At 58.5% G+C, this 23,235-nt stretch overlaps 3 protein-coding genes across 17 annotated transcripts in view; all 3 read left to right on the top strand.

The window, feature by feature from the left end:
• Positions 1 to 11,322, top strand: part of MYO9B (myosin IXB) — an 88,884-nt gene extending 77,562 nt beyond the window's left edge. For 8 of the 13 annotated variants that reach the window (XM_064598170.1, XM_064598153.1, XM_064598142.1 and 5 more), the window contains 16 exons: positions 1,307 to 1,440; positions 1,665 to 1,852; positions 3,061 to 3,159; positions 3,272 to 3,445; positions 3,548 to 3,589; positions 3,757 to 3,868; positions 5,153 to 5,226; positions 5,699 to 5,891; positions 5,971 to 6,099; positions 6,350 to 6,455; positions 6,657 to 6,788; positions 7,684 to 7,807; positions 8,234 to 8,281; positions 8,632 to 8,774; positions 9,628 to 9,755; positions 9,879 to 11,322. In XM_064598170.1, coding sequence (XP_064454240.1) covers positions 1,307 to 1,440; positions 1,665 to 1,852; positions 3,061 to 3,159; positions 3,272 to 3,445; positions 3,548 to 3,589; positions 3,757 to 3,868; positions 5,153 to 5,226; positions 5,699 to 5,891; positions 5,971 to 6,099; positions 6,350 to 6,455; positions 6,657 to 6,788; positions 7,684 to 7,807; positions 8,234 to 8,281; positions 8,632 to 8,774; positions 9,628 to 9,755; positions 9,879 to 10,294 — 2,242 coding nt within the window. In that variant the 3' untranslated portion in view covers positions 10,295 to 11,322. Of the gene's footprint in view, positions 1 to 1,306; positions 1,441 to 1,664; positions 1,853 to 3,060; positions 3,160 to 3,271; positions 3,446 to 3,547; positions 3,590 to 3,756; positions 3,869 to 5,152; positions 5,227 to 5,698; positions 5,892 to 5,970; positions 6,100 to 6,349; positions 6,456 to 6,656; positions 6,789 to 7,683; positions 7,808 to 8,233; positions 8,282 to 8,631; positions 8,779 to 9,627; positions 9,756 to 9,878 lie in introns of all 13 variants that reach the window. The other 5 variants (XM_064598158.1, XM_064598138.1, XM_064598146.1 and 2 more) reach the window with 4 other exon arrangements.
• A 1,031-nt stretch (positions 11,323 to 12,353) lies between these two features.
• Positions 12,354 to 15,636, top strand: USE1 (unconventional SNARE in the ER 1). Its single transcript, XM_045862764.3, has 8 exons — positions 12,354 to 12,885; positions 13,211 to 13,260; positions 13,420 to 13,498; positions 13,589 to 13,741; positions 14,248 to 14,260; positions 14,701 to 14,728; positions 15,021 to 15,195; positions 15,437 to 15,636. Exons 1-8 carry the CDS (start codon positions 12,718 to 12,720, stop codon positions 15,617 to 15,619), a joined length of 849 nt encoding a protein of 282 aa, XP_045718720.1. The 5' UTR covers positions 12,354 to 12,717; the 3' UTR covers positions 15,620 to 15,636.
• A 108-nt stretch (positions 15,637 to 15,744) lies between these two features.
• OCEL1 (occludin/ELL domain containing 1) lies at positions 15,745 to 22,993 on the top strand. 3 transcript variants are annotated; one of them, XM_064598214.1, is made up of 7 exons: positions 15,745 to 15,759; positions 18,295 to 18,418; positions 18,781 to 18,957; positions 19,085 to 19,284; positions 19,499 to 19,664; positions 19,915 to 19,968; positions 22,257 to 22,744. In XM_064598214.1, the coding sequence occupies exons 2-7, from the start codon at positions 18,350 to 18,352 to the stop codon at positions 22,446 to 22,448; spliced, it is 858 nt and encodes a 285-aa protein (XP_064454284.1). In that variant the 5' UTR covers positions 15,745 to 15,759; positions 18,295 to 18,349; the 3' UTR covers positions 22,449 to 22,744. The 3 variants fall into 3 exon arrangements, with proteins under 3 accessions (XP_064454284.1, XP_045718717.1, XP_064454295.1); XM_045862761.3 differs by lacking the exons at positions 15,745 to 15,759; positions 22,257 to 22,744 and adding an exon at positions 20,152 to 20,554; XM_064598225.1 differs by lacking the exons at positions 15,745 to 15,759; positions 18,781 to 18,957 and having other exon boundaries at positions 22,257 to 22,993.
• Positions 22,994 to 23,235: the final 242 nt, after the last annotated feature.

Genomic DNA, 23,235 nt, shown 5'->3' with positions numbered 1-23,235 from the left:
CCTGCTCTCGCTGTGTCTCTCTCTGTCAAAAAAAAAAAAAAAGAACCAGCTTCCGGCTCCCCCTACCTCCGCGACCCCTCCCGGGTCCGTGGATAGAAGAAACTGGGCCAAAGCTCTGGGTCTAGAAAACCCCTGCAGAAGTGCTCCAGATGGTTCCATCGCAGAACGCAGAGGATGAGCCATGGGACGGGGGGCTTCGATCCTAACACAGGGACAGGAGGCTGAGGAAGGTCCAGAACAGGCTTGCAGAGTGCTCGCTGCTGCAGGGACATCCCACCCCCAAAACGAAGCACTCAAAGCAGGGGCTTCCAACAACTGGAATTCACTTCTCACAGTCCTGGCGGCCAGGAGTCTGAAATCAGGGTGTTGGTAGGGCGCCCCCCCCCACCCCGGTAGGCTCTAGGAAAGGGCACTCCTTGCCTCTTCCAGTTCCTGGGGGCTCCGGGCACCCTCGGCTTGTGGCTGCATCACCCTCGTCCCCATCTACATCTTCACATGACCTTCCTCTTTCCTCTGTGTTCTCTTTCTCTCTCATAAGGATGTTGGTCCCTGGATGTAAGGCCCACCTGGGTAATCCAAGATGACCTCATCTTGAGGCTGCGGTAACAAAACCACCACAGACTAAGTGGCTTAAACTCTAGACATATCTTCTGGGGGCTGGAAGTTCAAGGTCAAGGCACCAGCAGTTGCAATATGTGGTGGGGGCCACTTCCTGGTTCACGGCTGGTGTCTTTTCCCTGGGGCGCCACGTGGCAGGCAGGGCAAGGGGGCTCCCCCCCATGACCTAATCATCCCCCTAATACCATCCCATGGGGGGTACGACTTCAGCATACAAATTTGAGGGGAGACATTCATTCAGAGCATGACGCATAGTACTTAGTCACATCTGCAAAGACCCTTTTCCCAAATAAGATCACACTCACAGGTCCTGAGCATGAGCACACAGACACATCATTTGGGGGGCCCACCATTCGGTGCCTGATGGGGCAATCGTTCCTTCTGATTTTCTTTCCTAAAACTCGGGCCCATAAACACAACGTAAGGGGGCAGAGGGTAGTTTTATTTCTTTCTTTTTTTTTTTCATATGAAAATGGGGTCACGCTGTGATGTCTGCTCTGCGTCTTGTTTTTTCACCTGACTCCCCTGTCAGTTCCCACAAATCAATTTCATTTTTAGTAGCATCTCTTTCCGTGGATAACCAAGCAAAGGGTGATTTTTCTCTTTATAGTAAGATGACCTTTCCTTCAGCCTTGTTTCCATTGTCGCTTCCTGAGGCTTAAATGAAACCCCTTACTTTCTCCTGCAGATCCACTTTTAAAAGACTTTTCTTGCATAAGAATAAGGATAAAAAATCCAGCCTGGAGGGGGTAGAGGAAGCGGAGAACACAGCGCCAGGGCTCACCGTGCTGGAAGCTGCCACCACCAAAAAAAATCTAGAAGGTTGGTCGCTGGCAGCCTCAGAGATGGAGGGCAGAGCTGCCAGGGTCCCCGGGGATGTGTACGGGGCACAGGGCTTCAGGGCTGGTCCCGGATACCGCCCCCCAACCCCAGGGTGCTTTCTGACTGCAGACCCCAGCTTGCAACAGGGCAGGGTCCTGGTTCTCTGCGTGTGGGACCCTGCCTCCCCCGGACCCCACCTCACCAGCTGCTCCTTCTCCCTCCAGCCTCCAGCCACCAGCACCGCCACCCAGCAGGCGAGAAGCACGCCAAGGAGCCAGGAGGCAAAGGGAAGAAGAACCGAAACCTCAAGATCGGCAAAATCACAGTGTCGGAGAAGTGGCGAGAATCAGTGTTCCGCAAGATCACCAATGCCAATGAGCTCAAGTACCTGGATGAGTTCCTGCTCAACAAGGTGGGTCGTCGTCGAGGGGCAACTACGGGGTTGGGGGGACATGCAGGGTCAGGCCGGGGCCTCCCCAGAAGGGTTGTCACCACCACCCAGGGGCACAGTTCCAACACAGAACGTTCCAGAAACCAGACGCTTATTCCCAAACTTCACTGCAAAATTCCACCTGGCCTCACGGGAGAACATTTGTAGAATACGTTCATGTTGCTCACCGTGGATGTTTACATTTCGTGTGAAAAGGCGGTGGGTCTTGGGGCGCCTGGCTGGCTCGTCGGTAGAGCATGTGACTCTTGATCTCAGGGTCATGAGTTCAAGTCCTTTGTTGGGCATACAGCTTACCTAAAAAAAAAAAAAAGGCAGTGGGTCTGATTACAGGGCCTGCCCAGAACTTGTGGAACAGTGTTACATCTGGACTGCCTGATTCTGGGACACTCCTGTCCCAAGGGCCTCAGGCAAGGGGTTGTGGCCTGGCCCAGCGTCCTCTCCTGCACCTAGTACGTGCAGCTTGGGCACCAGGCAGATGCATTTGATCCGGCAGTACCTGCCCAGGATGTTCAGAATCTGCTGCTTGAAGACACTTTGTGTGTTGTCTCCCAGCACCCCTGGGGATGATTGCCCCACTTTCTCTCACACTGGAGGAAACGGAAGTGCCTGGAGCCAGGTGGGCGCTGGACACACCTGCATCCCACTGGGTGACTCGCTGTGGCTCAGCCCTGACCATGAACTTATTCTGTTTAGAATACACTTTTACAAAACGCATTGGGTCTCAGGGCAGATGCTGACTGAGCACTTAGTGTATACAGCGGAGGTGAATCGGTCACCATGGCATGCATTTGGGGCATGGCTCAGGGTTAAGCGCCTGTGTGTGGTGGCAGGAGGGGCCCCAGGGATGATTGTGTCCCAGGGGACCGTTGGCTACATCTGCAGACATTTTTGGCTGTCATGACTGGGGAGTGCGACTGGCAACTGGTGGGTGGGGGCCAGGGGTGCTGTTCAACACCCCTCGTGTGATCCAGCCCCAAATGTTGGGTGTTTAGTTTAAACCTGGGCGGAAGGGATTGGAAAGACCAGGATTAGCCAGAGGGCCTGGATTTTTTTTTCCTGGGATCCCAGAGGAGCCAGGGAAGGACTTGGGACAGACCAGAGCAGCAAGCAGCCAGATGCCAAGTCTCGGAGGTAACTCCAAGTCAGGGCATCTCTCTCTCCTTCTCCAGATAAATGACCTGCGTTCTCAGAAGACTCCCATCGAGAGCTTATTCATCGAAGCCACCGAGAAGTTCAGGAGCAACCTCAAAACCATGTACTCTGTCCCCGTAAGTGCAGTCCCCAGCCCTGGGGAGGGCCCCTGTGGGGACCCCCCATGCCCCCTCCAGGGCGCCCCCCCAATCTGTCTGTCCCACGAGGGTCATGCCTGCATCCCCGCAGAATGGGAAGATCCACGTTGGCTACAAGGACCTGATGGAGAACTACCAGATTGTCGTGAACAATCTGGCGGCCGAGCGAGGGGAAAAGGACACCAACCTGGTCCTCAACCTTTTCCAGTCGCTGCTCGACGAGTTCACCCGCGGGCACACCAAGAATGACTTCGAGCCGCCCAAGGTTGGTGGTGCCGCTTCAGGGACCACCAGTGGGGGGGTGGGCGGCGGGAGGCGGAGGTGCCCCGAGGGCCCTCACAGACCTCGCCTGTGCACTCCCTCACAGCAGAGCAAAGCTCAGAAGAAGAAGCGGAAGCAGGATCGCGCTGTGAGTATTTGCGCGTGCGCGTGTGGGAGCGTGTTTTCCCGCCCAGCCCTAGGGAGCCCTGCTCGTGAACGTGAACCTCGGCCCATTCAGGCTGGGCAGCCTCGCGGTGAGAGTGCGGGGGGGGGGTCTGCCCTGGCCACTCAGCGCCCTCCCCCACGGCCCCCCAGGTCCAGCAGCACAATGGGCACGTGTTCGTCAGCTACCAGGTGAGCATCCCGCAGTCGTGTGAGCAGTGCCTCTCCTACATCTGGCTCATGGACAAGGCCCTGCTCTGCAGCGGTGAGTGCTCCTGGCCCTCCCACCATGCCCCCTGATGCTCCATGACACCCCCTCCTCCCCCACCACGTCCCCAACCCCTCAGTGTGCACCAGGGCCTCCACTCGAGCCACAGGGTGGATCTTTCTGGAACACTGCCCTGGCCACGCCTCACCCACTCAGTTCTCCCACTGTCACCCTGGGGCAGATGCTGATTCTCAGCCGGCCCTGAGGCCCCACCACCACCTCTGTCGCCTGCCCTCCACATGCCCACCTCGGCATATTACCCCATGTCCTCCCTCCCAGCTTACGTGCACACTGTTCCTGCTGCCTGATCTGCCAACGCCTCCCTAGACCCCCGGAGTCCCTCCCCCATGGAGCAGGCAAGGCCAGTCTGCCCCAGAGGAACCCTGGGACACAGACGCAGCCCGGGCCCACCCAGCGGGCGGGAGGGTCTGGCCCTGGGCGCGGTCAGTCAGGTCTCTGGCGGTTGTGTGTCCCTGCCACGATCGGCCGGGCCTGTCTCTCTTCCGCCCAGGATGTGCTGTCTCTTCAGTCCCTGTGTATCCCCACCGTGTCCATCACAAATACTCGGGCACTTGTCACCGCCCTGAGACAAGGACACTGGATGCCCCCTCCTTTTTGGTCTCAGCTAGCTTTCTCTCTCAAGCATGACCCCCCAAACCCCTGTTCCTGTCCCATTGGCCAGACTCTGAGGCCACTGACAGTCACCCGCTGTGAACGTCTACCCACATGGCTTCCTTGCCTGGGAATTGGGGTAGAAATTCATATGTCTCAAGTTTAGAAGCCCGTTGGTCGAGGGGCACCTGGGTGGCTCAGTCGTTAAGCGTCTGCCTTCGGCTCAGGTCATGATTCCAGGGTCCTGGGATCGGGCCCCGCATCGGGCTCCCTGCTCGGCGGGCAGCCTGCTTCTCTCTCTCCCGCTCCCGCTGCTTGTGTTCCTGCTCTCGCTGTCTCTCTCTCTCTCTGTCAAATAAATAAATAAAATCTTAAAAAAAAAAATAGAGGGCGCCTGGGTGGCTCAGATGGTTAAGCGTCTGCCTTCGGCTCAGGTCATGATCCCAGGGTCCTGGGATCGAGTCCCACATCGGGCTCCTGACTCACTGGGGAGTCTGCTTCTTCCTCTCCCTCTGCCTCTCCCACTGCTCATGCTCTCTCTCTCTCTGTATCTCTGTGTCTCAAATGAATAAATAAAATCTTTGAGAAAAAAAAAAAAAAATAGAAGCTGGTTGGTGGGTGGCCGGGGCCCTTGTGCACCATCTGTGACACCCCCCCATGACCTCCTAGTGTGCAAGATGACCTGCCACAAGAAGTGTGTACACAAGATTCAGACCTATTGTTCCTACACATGCGGGAGCAAGGTGAGCACCCCCCGGGGCCTGGAACTTTCCAGAAGACCTGGGGGAGGCCATCCCAAGCGATGGGGAGGAGAGGGTGTGCTTGGTGCGAGGCCAAGGTTGGGTGTCAGGTAGGAGCAGGGAGCCGACAGGAGGGCCTGGTCCAGAGCAGAGCACCCCCCAGTTCTGTCATCAGAGCCCCTTGAGGTCCCCCGAGGCAGGGCTGGGCTTATGTGTGCATCTCAGACCCCCCAGCCCTGCTCCTCCCTTCTCCAGGTGGAGGGAAGCCTCCAGCTCTGCACAAGGGAGGCCGGGTCCCAAGTGCTGGGGCTGCAGCAGGAGCAGGACCAACTCCCCTGAGGGAGCTGTGGCTGCTCTCAGGCCTGAGGGAGCCCAGCGGCCAGCAAGCCCACCTCCCCAGCTGGGCGCCCCCAGCCTCCTGCAGGGAGGGAGGGAGCCCACACGGGAGGCCTGACCCCCACCTCTGGTGTTGCAGAGCGAGCCAGGTGCCGAGCGAGGCCACTTTGGCGTGTGCGTGGACAGCCTGACCAGTGACAAGGCCTCGGTGCCCATCGTGCTGGAGAAGCTTCTGGAACACGTGGAGATGCACGGCCTGTACACCGAGGGTCTCTACCGCAAGTCAGGCGCTGCCAACCGCACACGGGAGCTACGACAGGCACTGCAGACAGGTGGGTGTCGGGGGCGGGGGGGCACGTGGCGGGGGGGGTCCTGCCTGTGCTCACCCGCCCCTGCCCGGCCTGCCCGCAGACCCCGCAGCCGTCAAGCTGGAGAACTTCCCCATCCATGCCATCACCGGAGTGCTCAAGCAGTGGCTTCGAGAGCTGCCTGAGCCCCTCATGACCTTCGCCCAGTACGGCGACTTCCTCCGAGCTGTGGGTGAGTCAGGCGGGTGGCCCGAGGCAGGCGGGTGGCCGCGGTTGGGGCTGGCACCACACACGGTGGCCGGGCAGGGAGGCATGGCTGAGGAACCTCAGGGCCCCAAGCAGCTGGCCTGGCGCAGGTGCACCCCTCCGTGGCCCTGCACCTGGCCACACACCCGTCCCAGCGCCCCCCCCCCCCCGGCCCCTGCCCCCGGGGACGTGTCAGGGCCAGGCCTACAGGGAGCTGATGCCCTGGGCCCCCCCAGAGCTGCCGGAGAAGCAGGAGCAGCTGGGCGCCATCTACGCCGTCCTGGAGCACCTGCCTGAGGCCAACCACAACTCGCTGGAGCGGCTCATCTTCCACCTTGTCAAGCAAGTGCCTGCCATCTGCTCTCTGTGGGGTGGGGGGGGGGGGTCCCCATCAAGAGCCCCGCCGCGGTGTGCCCCGGGCCGGCCTTCTCTGGTGGTTCCACCCCTGTCTCACCTCCAGGCCCCTTCCCCGAGGCAACCGCAAGGCTCGGGCCTCGGGTCCGGGGGCTCCCTGGCCGCCCCTAACTGCCGCTCCCCACGCAGGGTGGCCCTGCTTGAGGACGTGAACCGCATGTCGCCCAGCGCCCTGGCCATCATCTTCGCACCGTGCCTTCTGCGCTGCCCCGACAACTCGGACCCGCTGACCAGCATGAAGGACGTCCTCAAGGTCACCACGTGAGTGCTGGGCGCCAGCCCCCCCCGCCCCCCGCATTACGTCTCCTCCAGCAGCTAGGGCATCCCTGCCAAGTGCTTTTGAGGCTGAAGAACGCAGAGGAAAGGAGAAAGCCTTCTCCGGTTGCAGGGCGAGGGGCAGATGGGGGGCCCAGCGTCCTGACATCCTTGGCCTCTGGTAGCAGCGAAAGCTGTCAGGAAAGAAGCAGCTGTCTGGGGGTCTCTTCTGCCCCCTGCACCGTCTTCAGAAGTTTTCAGAGTTCTTCAAATGAGCTCAAAAGTCGTCAGACGTCAGGGACCAAGAGGACACTGTTTAGGCTTCAAGCTATAAAAATAAGAACCTGTCACCTTAGGTGGTTTCTTGTGTGGCCCTGACACACCCGCGTAGCCACGTGGTGTTGACAGATTTTCTTCCAGCCTCTTCCGGCACTTTCTTTGCTCCCTTTTTTCTTGTGTGGTTGTGATGATGGAAAACCCTGAGTTGTGACTGCCTCTCTGTCGGGGCTGAGGGGCCTTCCCTCCATGCTTACCACTCACGGAGCTCCGGAGCTCCTGCGGGCCCCTAGGCTTCCGTGTTTGGCGGGGCAATCCCCGCCCTGCAGGGGGACTGGGAGGGGCTGGCTCACTTCCGTCCACGGTGCTGTGCTTCCTCCTTCAAACCGGGAGGCTTGTGGAGACGGGGCCTCAGGCTCAGAAAGGTGGAGTGAGCCTCACGAGGTCACACAGCACGCTGCCACGGAGATGGGAGCCGCAGCCCACGGCTGCGTCTGTGGCCCTGTCTGGTCCCGGGCTCTCCCTCTCAGCCCCCAGGCCCTAGTCTCTGGCCAGTGCCCTCTGGACGCCAGACCCTGACGCTGGCCATCCTGCGGGCAGTCACACTGGGTCACCTTCTCCACAGCTGCGTGGAGATGCTCATCAAGGAACAGATGAGGAAGTACAAGGTGAAGATGGAGGAGATCAACCAGCTGGAAGCTGCGGAGAGCATTGCCTTCCGAAGGCTCTCCCTCCTGCGACAGAACACTGTGAGCAGGCGGGGTGGGAGTGGCCGGTGGGCAGGGCTTGGGGGCGGGGGAGTGGTCTCACCTTTCCACCCCTTGCACGCCCTTGGCCAGCCAAGGGTGCATGGTTGAGGGCCAGTTCCCCCACATCAGCTAAATGACCACCTTCCTCGCTCAGCCTCATGCTGACTGCCCCTCAAAGGGCAGCATGGGACCTGTCATCCACTCAGTGATGGTTCAGGTCATCCTTCTGTCCCTTCTACAGGGAAAAGTCCCCACCGCAGAAGTGGCCCCGCAGTGGGGGTGGGGACTTAGGGGGGCAGGTCCTGGGCTTCCACGGGAGGACCCTGTCCTTGTCCCTGCAGTCCGATGTGGCTCGGTGCCCGTGACTTGTGCCCATGTGGTGGTCATGGCCCTTGTATGGTCACCCTCTGTTCGTCTCTTCCCCAGCCATGGCCTCTCAAACTGGGGTTTTCGTCTCCCTATGAGGGGGTCCTGGTATGTACACGTTCTGCGGGCCGCCCTGCATGTCTCCGGGTGTGGTGCATGCTGGGTTCCCCTTGTGCCCGTGGTCTCATAGGATAGACTGAACATTTCCTAACCTTCTGGAAGTGCATGCTGGGGGAGGCCCACTGCCTGCTGACCACCTGCGCTGAGGATGACTAATCAGCCAAGCACCAGCCACTCGGTCCCCACATGATCCCTGGAGCAGCCTCACTAAGCCCACCCTTCCACATCAGAACTAACCTTTATCTCCCCGAGCTGTTCACAGCACCCTCTCCCCTCCCGGGAGCACCGGCCCCACCCTCCCAGAGGGGCCAGCCACACCTGCCGCTTCTCTGTCGTAGAACAAGAGCCCTAAGTCCCGGGCAAGCAGTGCTGGCGGCCCGGAGGAGCTGGGGGTGCTTCCAGAAGAGGAAGTCCCCAGCGGCGACGAGGACCGCGAGAAGGAGATCCTCATTGAGCGCATCCAGTGCATCAAGGAGGAGAAGCAAGTGTCTCTGTCCCCTTCCTGCCCTCGGCTCTGCCATCCGGCCCCCATCCCCAGGCCCCTCTGCGTAGCAGACCCGGCTGTTAGAGGAGGCTGACAGGCTAGGCCCATTCTTGTCGTCTGCTACCTACCTCATGGGGGGGCTGCTGTCCTCAAAGGCAGCCTAGGGCTCTGTTTAAACCCCCACTCGGCCCCCAGGAGCCATGGTGGTCCACAGGGGAAAATGGGGCAGCAGAGGGGTAATGCCCAAACTTTGTCTTCAAGATGGTTTTAGCTAGTGTGACCAATTAATCTGTCACCCAGTCAAGACGTGAGTGTGTAGGGACGCCACTAACATTATGCCAGGACAGGGGGTGCCTGGGTGCCTCAGTCGGTTAAGTGGCTGCCTTCGGCTCAGGTCATGATCCCACATCGGGCTCCCTGCTCTGCGGGGAGCCTGCCGCTCCCTCTGCCTGTGCTCTCTCTCTCTGTCAAATAATTTTTTTTTTTATTATACCAGGAGGACAGGTGTGACCTGGGCCACTTGGCCTCCCTCGTCTTAGGAACAGGGTAGAGCACTCAGGCAGAGGGACCAACACTTGCAAAGGCCCTGAGGCAGGAGCCTGTCACTAGCTCAGTATAGGGCCAGGTGGATGGCTTCCCTCAGCAGCCTGACACCATCCTCCCCGGAGTGTCTCTGGGCCAGGTGTGATTTGGAGATGGGTGCTGGGGGTGCTGAGGGCAGGGACTCCCATCCAGGACCAGGAAGGCCTGTTCTGTACCCTGCTGGCCTGGCACTCTTGTTGGGTGGTCTTTCACCTTGGGAACAGCCTTGGACACCACGACCCCGCCCCCCCCCCCCCCCCCCCCCCAGGGAGGACATCACCTACCGGCTGCCGGAGCTGGACCCTCGGGGCTCCGACGAGGAAAACCTGGACTCAGAAACGTCGGCCAGCACTGAGAGCCTGTTGGAAGAGCGGGCCGGGCGGGGGGCCTCAGAAGGTCAGTATTAAGGCAGTGTCTGCTTTTCTCCTTCCCGTGTCCTCCACCACCGGCAGGCCCTGGGGCAAGGGTCCGTCTAATGGCCCCGAAGCTGCAGTAACCCTGCCGTCTGTCTCTCAAAAGGGCCCCCCGCGCCTGTCCTCCCCAGCCCCGGCGCGCCCGCCCTGAGCCCCCTCCCCGTGGCAGCCGCCCCTCCACGACGAAGGCCGTCGTCCTTCGTGACGGTCAGAGTGAAGACCCCCCGGCGGACCCCCATCATGCCCACAGCCAACATCAAGCTCCCGCCCGGCCTGCCCTCCCACCTCCCCGGCCGGGTACTGGGTGCCCCGGAGGCCGCTGCCCCAGTGAGGCGCCGAGAGCCGCCTGCCCGCCGCCCGGACCAGGTACACTCTGTGTATATCACACCTAGCGCTCACCTGCCCGTGCAGGGCATGCGGGAGCCCCTGGACGAGGACGACCGGCCTCCGGGGGCCAAGCGGAGGTACTCAGACCCCCCGACCTACTGCCTGCCCCCCACCTCGGGCCAGGCCAACGGCTGAGGGCCCGCGGTGCAGAGTCCCCGCGAGTCTGAGGACCAGCCCGTGCCAGAGCTGGGCACTGAGCTGCAGAGCCAGCGTTTGGCTGAGAAGGATCCCGAATGAAAAGCTCCAAGACAATGTGAGGTGGGCGCCAGCCCCAAGTGCAGAGTCCAAGCAGGGAGAGGCCAGCCAAGGCCCGGCCGCCCTTGCTGAGCCCCCACACCACATAGATGCGCCCACCCAGAGCACCAAATCATGGTGGGCGGCCTGGCATCTGGCATCTCCCACCTCCCTTTTTATTTTATATGGTAACTGTTTCTTTGTGCGTGGTTTACATAACTTTAAACTGTAACAGCCTTAACAAGAGACCAAATTGTTTTTTATACTTGTATGTACAAACTTTTATATTAACGTCCTGCATCTCCCTTATAACCCGGACTTGAGCCTTCAGAGCAAAGCGTGCACGGCCGCTGCATGTCGGGGGCTCAGACCCGCACTGAGGACGGCCTGGGGCCCACGGTCTGAGGACCGGGGCCTTGCACACGGGATTTGGGCCCTTGGGGCCTCTGACTGCCCCAGGTGTGTCTCGGACGCATCCTCTTGCCCGGCTGGCATGCATCTGAAGGAGTGTCGGAGCCTCTCTGGGAATCAAGGCTGGTGGCTGCAGTCAGGGCACAAGGTGGTCGGCAGCCTCCACCTGCAGCACCACAGACCTCACATCCCAGGGAGACTTGAATGTGGCCATCACTCTTGTGTCTCCATGCCCCGGACTCGGGAGGCCAGAGGAGGCGACCCTCAGCATACTGCCCACTCCGTGCGGCCAACAGGAGCCGAGACTCAGGACCACTCACAGGCAGGGAGGGCAAGGCCTGGGGTTGGACATTCCTGCTGGTCGACAGTGACAGCCTGGGGATCTCCGGAGTTGGGCTCCCCCTCTCTCAGGCTTGGCTCACTCCTCGGACACACAGCCACAGGTCTGGGGCGGGAGGTGCCCCAGGTGCCCCACAAGCCGTGCAAAATAAAAAGTGCCTGAAAGGTGTTTGCGTGCAGTTCCTGCTCAGACTGGGTTTGGAGTTTGTTGGAGGAGCGGGGGGCTAGCAGGTGGGGGTCCACCCTGTGGCCTCAGCCAAGAGGGGTGCAGGGCGGGGGGCTGTGCCCCTTGTCTGGGAGGACCTGCCCTGAACCTCCAGCCAATTGCTGTTGGAATTTCCCATGTGCTCCTCACACTAGAGTGGTGCATTTGCTGGAGGTGCTTGTTTATTGATCTGGAAATGGGGGGGGGGGGTTGGCAAAGAGCCTGTTGTCCTGGGAGCTGCCTCCCATTGCCCTGTTTTAGCACCCAGCCTCTCCCCAGCGAGGGCTTAAATGTCAGCTACAAGGCTGTCTCCCTCTGAGAGGATCAGTCCCTGGTGGGCCCAGCGGAACCGGAAGCCACCCCCTGCCCACTATCCTCTCTCAGCCCAGCTCTCAGGCTGCCATCAGATGGGCAGCTGTGGGAACCTGCTGGCAGGCGGGACCCATGGGGCCGGGGTGGGGGGAGCAGTGAAGAACCCTAGTCCAGACAGCACATGAGGGAGTTGGGAGGCTTGTCTGAGGCCACACATTTGGGATGGGGTAGGGCTGGGATTCAGAGCCTGCCCCATCTGCCTCCAGTGCCCCCCTTCATCCCTGGGTTTAGTCTGCTACATAGTATTTTGCGAGGACACCAGGTCCACGTGTGACCGGGACACAGGTGACGTGAGGGGTGGGAAGATGGATGAGTGCCGCAAGTCAGGCTCCAGTCCCTCTGAAGCTGCAGTCCTTAACACTGTCCTCCGCAGGCCTAGGGGTGGGGGGAGGTCGCAGGATGGGCCTTGACTGGGGACTCAGGTGGGGCTCTCTCCATGGGGGTCTGGGCGTTAGGGGTGAGCCTGCCCCACCTCTCACCCCCAGAGCTAGCTAATATCCCCCCCCCCACCCCGAGGCAGGCTTTGTGACACCACCCCTTTTCCAAAGGAGGAACCAGGCCCAAAAAGTCAAGCCTCCTCAAGGCCACTGCGGGGGGTGGAGTCAGAATCAGACCCGGAAGCTCATAACCACAAACTTCGGTGGGTCCCTAAGCCTTGGATACCTTAGTCCCAGGCCCGTACCCTGGGAAGAACCGGGGAAGGCTGCCTGGATACGGAAGAGCTCAGCGTGGGAAGAACCCAAGCCGAAGTGGGCGTGGGGAAGGAATTTTGAGCAGGAGAAAAGGAATAAGCAGAGGACGTATTGCACATGGGGCTGACATCGAAGGACCGGTCCTTTTAACCCTTCCGGAAGGGTTAAGACGCCTGAGAAGGGAAAACGCGACTCAGCCCTGAGTAAATACAGACAGGAAAGCGCCTCTCCTTGAAACAAAACATTAGTTCCGTCCCAAAGACGCAACCGCGAACGAGTGGTGGACGCGCCCGGAAGAAGCCCAAATGAGGGCACTTCCGCCCTTCTCCAAGATGGCGCCGGCGGAAGGGGCAGGGTACCGCCGAGGGATGATGGCAGCGTCGAGGCTGGAACTGAACCTGGTGCGGTTGCTGTGCCGCTGCGAGGCGATGGCAGCGGAGAAGCGGGACCCGGACGAGTGGCGTCTGGAGAAGGTGAGGGAAATCTTTACTGTTAAGCAGAGCCCAATGCCCAGACGGCGACCTCCGCATCTAGCGAGCGCCGGGCCCTACGCCCCAGTCCCAACAGCCGCTCTGACCACGCCCCTTCCGGCCGGTTCCGCCACGTCCACCTGTAGCTCCCGCCCCATTCCCTACAGTTCAGCTAGCCCCGCCTCCCTGGCTCCGCCCCTTTGGCCCCGCCCCTTTGGTGGCCCTGCCGCCCCCAGCCCCCACCCCACCCCCACCCCACTTTGAGCAGGACCGGGAGGAGTGGGAGGGTGTGGCAGCCCAGGCTTACACCCCCACTTTCCCTCCCCAGTACGTGGGAGCCCTCGAGGACATGCTGCAGGCCCTGAAAGCCCAGGCAAGGTGAGTGCAGGCGGCCACAGGAGCCTGAAATCCGGGATGGGAGTCGGGGGCCAGGGCCCGTCCCTGTTGGGGAATCCCTAGGCTCCAGCCCCCTGCTGAGACCCTTCCCGGAACTGGGGACAGTGGGCAGCCTTTCTTTTTCCTCTTCTCGCCTTCCAGCAAACCAGCCTCCGAGGTGATCAATGAATATTCCCGCAAGGTCGATTTCCTGAAGGGGATGCTGCAGGCAGAGAAGCTGGTGAGCCGGCCTGCTCTACTTCCTCAGCCCTCATCACGCTCACCTGCCCAGGACCTGTCCCTCTGGTGACCCCTTTTCCCTCTTTGGCAGACCTCCGCCTCAGAGAAGGCCCTAGCCAACCAGTTTCTGGCCCCTGGCCGTGTACCAACCACAGCCAGGGAGCGGGTGCCTGCCACCAAGACGGTGCATCTGCAGTCGCGGGCTCGGTACACCAGCGAAATGAGGAGTGAGCTGCTAGGCACGGTAGGGCTACCTCCCTGGTCCCTGGGAACCCTTTGGTCAGGGACAGTTTCGTGCCTGGATGTGGCCAGAACAAATGCTGGCAGGTGCAGGGACCCAAGGGGTCCCAACAGCCTCTGCCCTGGGCCATCAGTCGGCTTCCCAACAGAAAGGCAGAGCCAGGACTTTGCTAGATGTATAAGAGTTTGGTCCAAGGCAAAAATGGTATAGATAGTTAAGACCCAGAGCAACAGATAGGCAAGTTTGCCACAGATAGATGACTGTGTCTCATCCTGCCACAAATGGACAAGTTTTTCCATCTGTAAAATGGGACAGCACGTGTCTTCTTGAGCATTTTATGTGGATCAGGTAAACCCTTCGAAATATGAAGAAACTAAGGCCCAGAGGTCATGGGACTTGCCCTGGTCCCTGAATGAGTGTGTGTGGGGGGGGGGGTTCTGAGAGCAGAAAGGACATTTTCGGGGGGCAGGACAGATAGGTGACTTCATGCCTCTCTCTTTTTCCCATAGGACTCTGCTGGAGGTGAGTCGCCCTGAATGAGACAGGACTTGAGGCTTAACTGTCATGCCACCTCACATCCTTCACCTGATTCCCCCAGGGTCTTCCACAGCCCAGGGAGCATAGCCCCAGGGGTGTCACCTAGTTATGCCTGATGGGGGTACCAGGACAGAGGAGCTGGCCCCCAGAGGAAATAAAGCTGGAAAATCCCAGGCCACGGGGCCAAGGTTAGGCCGGCAGAAAGGACGTGGGGCCTGGGGGAGCCCAGATAGGGGTGAGGAAAATTTCTTAAAAGAGAGGGCTTTTGAGTTAGGGCTTTGAAGCATGATCAGGAGCTCACTGGGCAGCCGACTAGACAGGCAACGACATTATGAATAGCAGACACATCACAGGCAATGATCAGGAAGCCGGAAAACAGGAAACCAATCCTTTTCCTTCTTCCTGCTTGGCTTTTTCGCTTCCAGAGCCCCCGCTGGATGTGAGGAAGAGAACGTAAGTGTCCTCAGCCCTTGGGTGGCCCTGGGGTGTGAGGAGGGCGGGCGGCTGGACGAACCTTGGGCCACTGAAGCACCAAACCATGAGGGCCTCCACAAGCATCTAAACTACTGATCAGAAGCCACTTCTGGGGATGCTCTTCCTAAAAGCCAAAGTAAAAAAGGGGAAACGGAGCCCCAAGCAGGGCAGTGGCTGGAGCCATAACCTCTGGGTTCCTTGGGAACATGTTGGTTTCTTCCCCTCCCCCACCCCGTCTCATGCCCACTTGTCCACCTATGTATGAGGTCAGCGGGGTGACAGGGCCCAGACCAGGGGATGAGAAACAGTCGGCAGCCGAGCTGGACCTCGTCCTGCAGCGACATCAGAACCTCCAGGAGAAGCTTGCGGAGGAGATGCTAGGCCTGGCCCGGAGCCTCAAGACCAACACACTGGCCGCCCAGAGCGTCATTAAGAAGGACAACCAGGTGTGAGGACTGTGGGAACTTTCCAACCTCTGCCCTGGGACATCAGAGAAGGCTTCCCAGCAGAAGGGCACTGTGGCCAGGGCTTTGTTGGATAATAGAAGTTTGGTAGTAGGCACAAACGGAATTCCCAGCAGAGGGGACAGTACCAGCAGGGCCTAGAGGAGCAGACTTGCCCCCAGGTGGCGGGCAGACACCACACTTGACCACAGTCGGGTTGACACTCTCCCTACCTCACCCACAGACCCTGTCACACTCCCTCAAGATGGCTGACCAGAACCTGGAGAAGCTGAAGACAGAATCCGAGCGGCTGGAGCAACACACACAGAAGTCTGTCAACTGGCTGCTCTGGGCCATGCTTATCATCGTCTGCTTCATCTTCATCAGCATGATCCTGTTCATCCGCATCATGCCCAAACTCAAATAAAGACCTGTCCCGGCCCACCCTGTCTGCCCTCTGTCTGCCCTCCACCCGTGTCCAGGGCTGCCCTTTGGGCTGGGCAACAATATGGGAGGGTCTTTGGAGGTTCCTGAGAGCCACAGAAAGCGCATGAGCAGGAGAGGAAGGTCAGTCTGGGCGGGGTGGTGACCCAGTGACCTCCCCCTTCAGTTCCCCCCTGAGTACCCACCCCACACCGGAAAAGGCCAGGCCCCAAGAAGCCGCAGGAGCCCCCAGGCTGGAAGAGTCAGAGCCAAACACAGTGCCTTCAGCCCTGTGCGGTTGGGATGAGGCTGGAGGGTGGGGGAGAAATGGGGCTATGTCTGGAGGTCAGCCTGGAGGAGGGAGCATCAGGGCTGGGCCTTCTTGAAACTGAAGATGAGAGTTCAGAGATAAGACTTAGTCCAGCCATGACCTGAGCTCTCCGGAAACTAGAGGCTTCAGCAAGTCATTCAACAAACACATGAGGGTCTGTGGAAACTCTGCCCTGGCAAGGTCATAGCCTGATCATTTCAGATGAGAACTGGGGGGGGGGGGGGGGGGCACTACCCCCTCCCGAGTAGGGACCCTGGAAGGGGTCGTAGAGTGGGAGTCCCAGGAGAACCATTGGTTCTGGGCTCTGCTCTCACCCCAGACGTTGAAGGCAAAGCCTGTGAAGGGGCTGATCAAGGGAGCTCAGTGAGGGAGGCTGGGCAGGTGACAGGTGCACAAGGGTGTTTGTCCCAGACCCATGGGAGTGTGAGTGGGCACTATGGGGACAGGCATGGAAGTGACCAAGTGGACCCCCATCAACACAAGTATAAAAACACCAAGTAAAGCTTTTTATGAGCTCTAATGGCAACTTTTAAAAAATACATCTTGAGGGGCACCTGGCTGGCTCAGTCAGTAGAGCATGCAACTCTTTTTTTTTTTAAGATTTTATTTATTTATTTGACAGAGACACAGCTAGAGAGGGAACACAAGCAGGGGGAGCGGGAGAGGGAGAAGCAGGCTTCCTGCGGAGCAGGGAGCCCGATGTGGGGCTCGATCCCAGGACCCTGAGATCATGACCTGAGCCGAAGGCAGACGCTTAACGACTGAGCCACCCAGGTGCCCCGAGCATGCAACTCTTATCAGGGTTGTAAGTTCAAGCCCCACTTTGGGTGTAGAGATTACTTAAAATCTTTGAAGGAAAAAAAAAAAAGTAGATCTTAAGAAGGCTCACGCTTAAGATGCAGAGATGGTTCAATAGGAGTTTGTTAATAGCCACATTAATGCATCGGGAAACAAAATCGTAGGGTGGAATGGTACATTGTACTGTTCAGTATCCATTGCTCAACATCTCTCAGTAAACAATTAGCAAAGACAGATATTTTCCTCATTTAACTGCAAAATCTCAAGCCAAGGAGCATTGAATTCAATGAGCAAATACTGGCAATTCTGCCATCAAAGAGAGGGAGGTGGAGGGGAATGTCCACAGTCCACCCAACTCCCCCGAAGATTTAACATTGTCTGGAAGTGCTGGTCAATACAACTAGACAAGAAAGAAGAGATTCGACTGAGAAATGAGAAAAAAAGGCAAAGTTATTTGCAGATGATATGACTTATTCTATATGAAAAACCCAAATTAACTTTAAAAAGCTATTTCAACCAGAGAATTCAGTAAAACAGCAAGGGATTTAATTTAGTTTCCTACATGGGGGGAAAAAAAAAAGGCCTGCAAAATGTATTGGACGATCTCACCTATAATAGTAAAAGAAGATACACTACTTGGTTAAACTACATCCTTGGGGGCGCCTGGGTGGCTCAGATGGTTAAGCGTCTGCCTTCGGCTCAGGTCATGATCCCAGAGTCCTGGAATCGAGTCCCGCATCGGGCTCCCTGCTCCTTGGGGGCCTGCTTCTCCCTCTGCCTCTCTCTCTGTCTCTCATGAATAAATAAATAAAATCTTTAAAAATAAATAAATAAATAAATAAATAAATAAATAAATAAATAAATAAATAAATAATAAACTACATCCTTGGTATACAAAGAGCTCCCAAAAATCAACAAGAAAAAAAAATGTGCAGGAAAAGAAAGACAAATCATTTCTGAACTTTTTCTCTCACCAGGTTAGTCAAGACTTAAAACTTTGAAGATTCACTTGTGGGAAACCGTGATAGCACCGGAGTTTCAAAAGTTGTGGGGAAACCAGTATTTCTCTCACAGCTGCTCAGAGTATAATCTAGTGATTAAGGAAATATTTTTAAAATTTAATTGCTGAGTAAATACATAAGTACAAGTTTGCCAAAACCACCGGTTTTTCAGGCCAAAAACCCCGAGGGTCAGAGAAGGTGAGTCACCAGCTCCAAACACCCAACAAACAGGTCCGGTCTCTGTTGGACTCGAACCTGGGGCGCTTCAAAAGTGGACCCGCTTGGGGCGCCTGGGTGGCTCAGTTGGTTAAGCGACTGCCTTCGGCTTAGGTCATGATCCTGGAGTCCCAGGATTGAGTCCCACATCGGGCTCCCCGCTCAGCGGGGAGTCTGCTTCTCCCTCTGACCCTCCCCCATCTCATGCTCTCTCTCTCTCTCATTCTCTCTCTCAAATAAATAAAATCTTTAAAAAAAGAAAAAAAAAGTGGACCCGCTTCCCTTAACGCTGGGTCCCGCCCCCTCACCGCCAACCCCGCCCAATCTCTCTAGGCCCCGCCCCGCTCTGTGGAGCGACCCCGCCCGTTGGATCCAGCCTTTGAAGTTAATGCACAACACTGCCTCAGGCGCCTCTCCGGGAGCGGACCCAGGCTCGGAGAGCCGGACACTGGGACAGGTAACCCCGGACCGCAGCGGTCTGTGCGGCCCGCAGCTGGGGCGGAGGTTCCGGGGGACTTCTCGGGGGCGGTGTCCGTGGGCTTCACGCGCTCCAGCAGCGCAGGCGAGGCTGCAGCAGCGCGGGGGTTAACTGGAGGCGGGCCCACCCAGGATACGCGGTGGCGTCACGGGCGTCGCGCCTTTCCGGGTTACGCAGCCAGGGGCGGGCTGCTCTGAGAGCCAATCGAGTGCGTCTATGCAAATAGCGGCGGAGCTAGCGCTCTCGCCAGTCGGCGGAGAGTTGGCCGCTCCGGGCTCCGCCTCCCGGTCGGCCCTGCAGGCTTCCCCGCCTCCAGGCGCGCCTTTCTCTGGTGCCCACAGGCGGCCCGCCGACCCCCCCCGCCACGCGGGGGCCACGGCGCCCCCCGCAGGACCCGCCCGCCGCCCCGGGGATGCCCGAGCGGCGCCTCCCTGAGGCCGATGCCCACCCGGGAGTCCCCAAAGACCCGCGGCTACCGGGGGGACCTGCAGACCCGCCCGCCTGGCCCTGGGCCCCCGGTGAGTCCGAACGGGTGGAGGGTCCCCAGGCCGAGCCTAGGCAAAAGATCATTCCCCCCAGTTTGAGGGATCCTGCCTTCCCCATACCCTGGTTAACTCCAAACCATAATTCCTGCGGCACCCGCAGCGGTTGGTGCCTCCAGGCCCGGAAACCAGCGCCCCCCGCGCTCTGCGCGAGGGTCAACCAGGAGCGCACAGCGCAAGGCCCAAGAAGATTGTATTTGAGGATGAGCTGCCCTCCCGGGCCCTCTTGAGCACCAGGAAGCCTATTGAAGCCATCCCCAGGGGGCATATGCCAAGGGCCCACCCAGTGCCCGACTATGAGCTGTGAGTGTCCCCCACGTTGTCCCTGATGCCTGGGAACAGGGAAGGGGCACTGAGGACGGGGCTTTGACAAATGAATAGGAGTTTACTAAATAATAAAACGAGAAAAGGAGTTTGGGGCAGGGAGTCCCACATGGGCAAAGAAGAACAAATTAAACTGATTGGGGGAAAGGGACGAGTTCTTTCCATTCACACTCTGTCCACTTTAAACCCGCAGTAAGTACCCACAAGTGAGCAGTGAGAGGGAACGGAGCCGCTATGCTGCGGTGTTCCAGGACCAGTACACAGAGTTCGTGGAGCTCCAGCAGGAGGTGGGCTCTGCACTGGCAAAGCTCCAGCAGCTGGAGACCTTGCTGAACTCACTGCCCAGGCCGCGAAGCCAGGTCAGCCCCGGCAGAAACCCCTGCCCCACAGCCCTTCCAGGTGGTGGACCCTGGCCTCTGGGACCCCCTCTGGGTCCAGGTCTCTGGGCCCCTTCCTCCTCTAGGCTGGGTGGGCACCACAGTATAGGGGTCAAGGTCAGCCCTTGAAGTCCTCACTAGATAGGTCACTTTGTCTATCTGAGCCTCAGTTTCCCCATGCCTCCTTGGGTTCAGCATTCTCTGAGCCCCCCACCCCCTTCTCCACTTGCAGAAGGAAGCCCAGGTTGCCGCCCGTGTCTGGAGGGAATTTGAGAAGAAGCAGACGGTGAGTCGTGTCCCCTGAGTCCCACAGGCTGGCCTTTGCACGCCTGACCCTCCCATGAGGCTCAGTGTGCCCAGTTTCACGGAAAGAAAACTGAGGCCTAGAGAGAAAGAGGCAAAGGGTTGAGCCGCTGAGGGCCAAAGGCCAAAGTACCACAAGGACTTTCCTGGGTCTTGCCCTGCCCAGGACCCCAGCTTCCTGGACAAGCAGGCTCGCTGCCACTACCTGAAGGGCAAATTGAGGCACCTCAAGATGCAGATCCAGAAGTTCGATGAGCAAGGAGACTTCGAGGGCTCTGTGTACTTCTGAGGGCCCTGGCAGACAGGCAGAGGGACACATCGAGGTGGCGGTCCCACCTGCCCTCGCCTCTCCTCCTTCCTCCCGGCTTTAGCTCCTGCTTTTACCCCCTCCTGGGGTAGCTTTGGCGAGTGCCTCAGCCTCTGAGACCCAGCTCTGATGGCGCCTCCTCCGGGAAGCTGTCCCAGAACCTCTTCAGGGACCACCGGCTCTGAGCCCAGATCTCAGCCCATCCCCTGGAAGCAGGTCCTGCCTAAGTCTGTATCTCAGTGTAATAAACATTTATGATGTCTGCTGCGTCCAACTGCTTAACACTCCTGAGCTCACTCAGCTGTCACCGAAAACGTGTTCTTCCATTTTCCAGAGTTAAAAATCGAAGTTCCGGGAAAGGGACTTACCCAAGCAGGGTGTGAACGCTTGTCTGTCCAGAGGGTTCCCTCTCCACCCGGAGCCTCGCGTGGCCTTCTGGTGGGAAGCTGAGGGGCCGACATCCAGCATTACTGCTCAGCCAGGCTTGGGCTGGGGGAGCTCCAGGAGCCAAAAGTTTTCAGTAACTGGGGCGCCTGGGTGGCTCAGTTGGTTGAGCATCCGTCGGATTTCAGCACAGGTCGTGGTCTCAGGGGTCATGTGATCGAGCCCTGCGTCGGGCACCGGGCTCAGTGGGGAGTCTGCTGCTCCCTCTTCCTGTCCCTCTGCCCCTCCCCCTGCTCTCTCTCCCTTTCTCTAAAATAAATAGGGGGCGCCTGGGTGGCTCAATCGGTTAAGCATCTGCCTTTGGCTCAGGTCATGATCCCAGGGTTCTGGGATCGAGCCCCAGGTTGGGCTCCCTGCTTGGTGGGGAGCCTGCCTATCCCTCTCCCCAGTCATCTCTCTCTTGATCTCTCCGACTCTCCCAAATAAATAAATAAAATCTTTAAAAAATAAAATACTTAAATCTTTTTTAAAAAATTTCCAGTAACAGAGGCAGGACTGGCAGAGGACCCTCCCCAGTCTTGGTTAGTGGGCATCCTACAATATTCATGTGGCAGAATGCCGGGGACCTGGAGTCCCTGATGCCGACCCAGATGCGTGAGCCCTTAAAACTCCACGTCTCCCAGAGCACTGCAGGCCCAGCAGCGATGGATGCCAGGCAGAGTGTGAGCGCAGTTTGTGTCGGCTCTGGGAGAGTCCCATGGTGCCCACCCCGTGCCAGGCCCGAGGGACGGAGGGGCGCCTGGGTGGCTCAGTCAGTTAAGCGTCTGCCTTCGGCTCAGGTCATGATCCCAGGGTCCTGGGATCGAGCCCCGCCTCGGGCTCCCTGCTTGGTGGGAGGCCTGCTTCTCCCTCTCCCACTGCCCCTGCTTGTGTTCCCTCTCTCTCTGTCTCTCTGTCTGTGTCAAATAAATAAAATCTTCAAAAAAAAGATTTTATTTATTTGAAAGAGAGAGTGTGAAAGAGAACATGGGGGCGAGGGGCAGAGGGAGAGAGAGGGAAGCAGACTCCTTGCTGAGCGCAGAGCCTGATGCGGGGCTCGATCCCAGGACCCTGAGAACATGACATGAGCCGAAGGCAGACGCTTAACTGTCTGAGCCCCCCAGGCGTCCCCTTCTGACTCTGCCTCCCAGGGGAGCCCCAGGGGATGGGGACCGTCAGAGAGGCATCTACTGCAGGCAGGGAAAGCAGTGTCAGCCACCAAATCCCAGAGTCCTCAGTCCCAGGACCTGTCCCCATGGGGCCTGTCTCCTCAGGGAAGATGGCCTGGGCCCAGTGAGAGAGCAGTAACAGAGGGCCGGATGGCAGTCTTTACCACAGAACCTCAGGAGGTCTTCTTGCAAGAAGAGCTGTATGCGTCGGGTTTTGTAGGAGTTCTGCAGTCAGGCCTAAGACATCCACGTCTCTGGCCTGGGGACTGGACAGCAGGACAGACAGAATGGTCTCGCTCCGTTCTCAGATGTCCTGTGAAAGGTCATTGCTGTCCAGCCAATTGGAGGGGGCATATGTTTGCTTACCTGCAGGGCATCGTGGAAGACGCGGACCCCGGGCAGAAACAGTCCACCCTCCAATGGGAGCCCAGTATCCTCTCCATCCCATTCCTACTTCAGTCCCCTCTGGGGGCAGAGCATACCCACAAGAACCCCATTCGTCCCCCAGGAAATGGATTCAGACACCCCGTCTTCCCGCTCAGGCCTCTTCCTAGATGGACATGAAGCAGGTGGGTGCTCATGGGGAGTGTTTTGAAGAAGGTTTAAGAGCTGAGCACGGGCCCAGCCTGCGGAGCAAGACCTGAGTTCTTCCCCATTTTCAAAGGGGTATCTTGGATGGAGGGCTTGTCTTCCTGGCCTGCCCCCACCATCCAGGCTTTCTACCCACCCTCTAGAGGCACAGTCCTGACAGTCAGTCCCACAGGCGCCTTTCCCACCACAGAGCTGGGCCACCAGCCTCTGAGGCCAGGATGGCAAGGTCCCTGCTGCCATCCATCACCCCACATCAACTTAATTAAGTCCACCTTCCAGATGTCAATCTCTGAAAGCGTTTTTTTGGTTACATGTGAGAAGAAACCAAACTCAGGCTCAGGCACAAAGGGGTAAATCTGGGATCATGAAACTGAAGCACCTAAAGGTTTCAGATATGGCTTGATCCAGGGGCTCCAAAGGCACCCTGGAAGTTGGTCTTCCTCTTTTGGCTCTTTCAATTACAGCCTATTTCCAAATCCCACCATCAAATCTCAGTGGCCATCTCTGGGCCACACGCCCTCCCTGAACCAATTGCTGTAGCCAGGGGAGGGAGGGCTCTGTCTGGGCTGAGATCATGTGGCAGAACTACCCCAAATGCTTCTCCCGAGGACACTGGGGCCCGGACACCATGATTAAGGGCTGACCAAAGGAAACAATAAGGTGTTTGCTCCAGGCCCTGTGTGGATCTGTGACGCCCACCTTCACAGGCCAGAGCCTGAACCTGAGCCTGAGCTATCTGCAGGACTCAACTCCTACGGAC

This window comes from Mirounga angustirostris, unplaced genomic scaffold (genome assembly GCF_029215605.1).
Source record: "Mirounga angustirostris isolate CCGP_5_RB_7025 unplaced genomic scaffold, mMirAng1.0.hap1 SCAF_1, whole genome shotgun sequence".
NCBI lineage: Eukaryota > Metazoa > Chordata > Mammalia > Carnivora > Phocidae > Mirounga > Mirounga angustirostris.
This window is presented reverse-complemented; position numbering and strand designations above follow the sequence as displayed.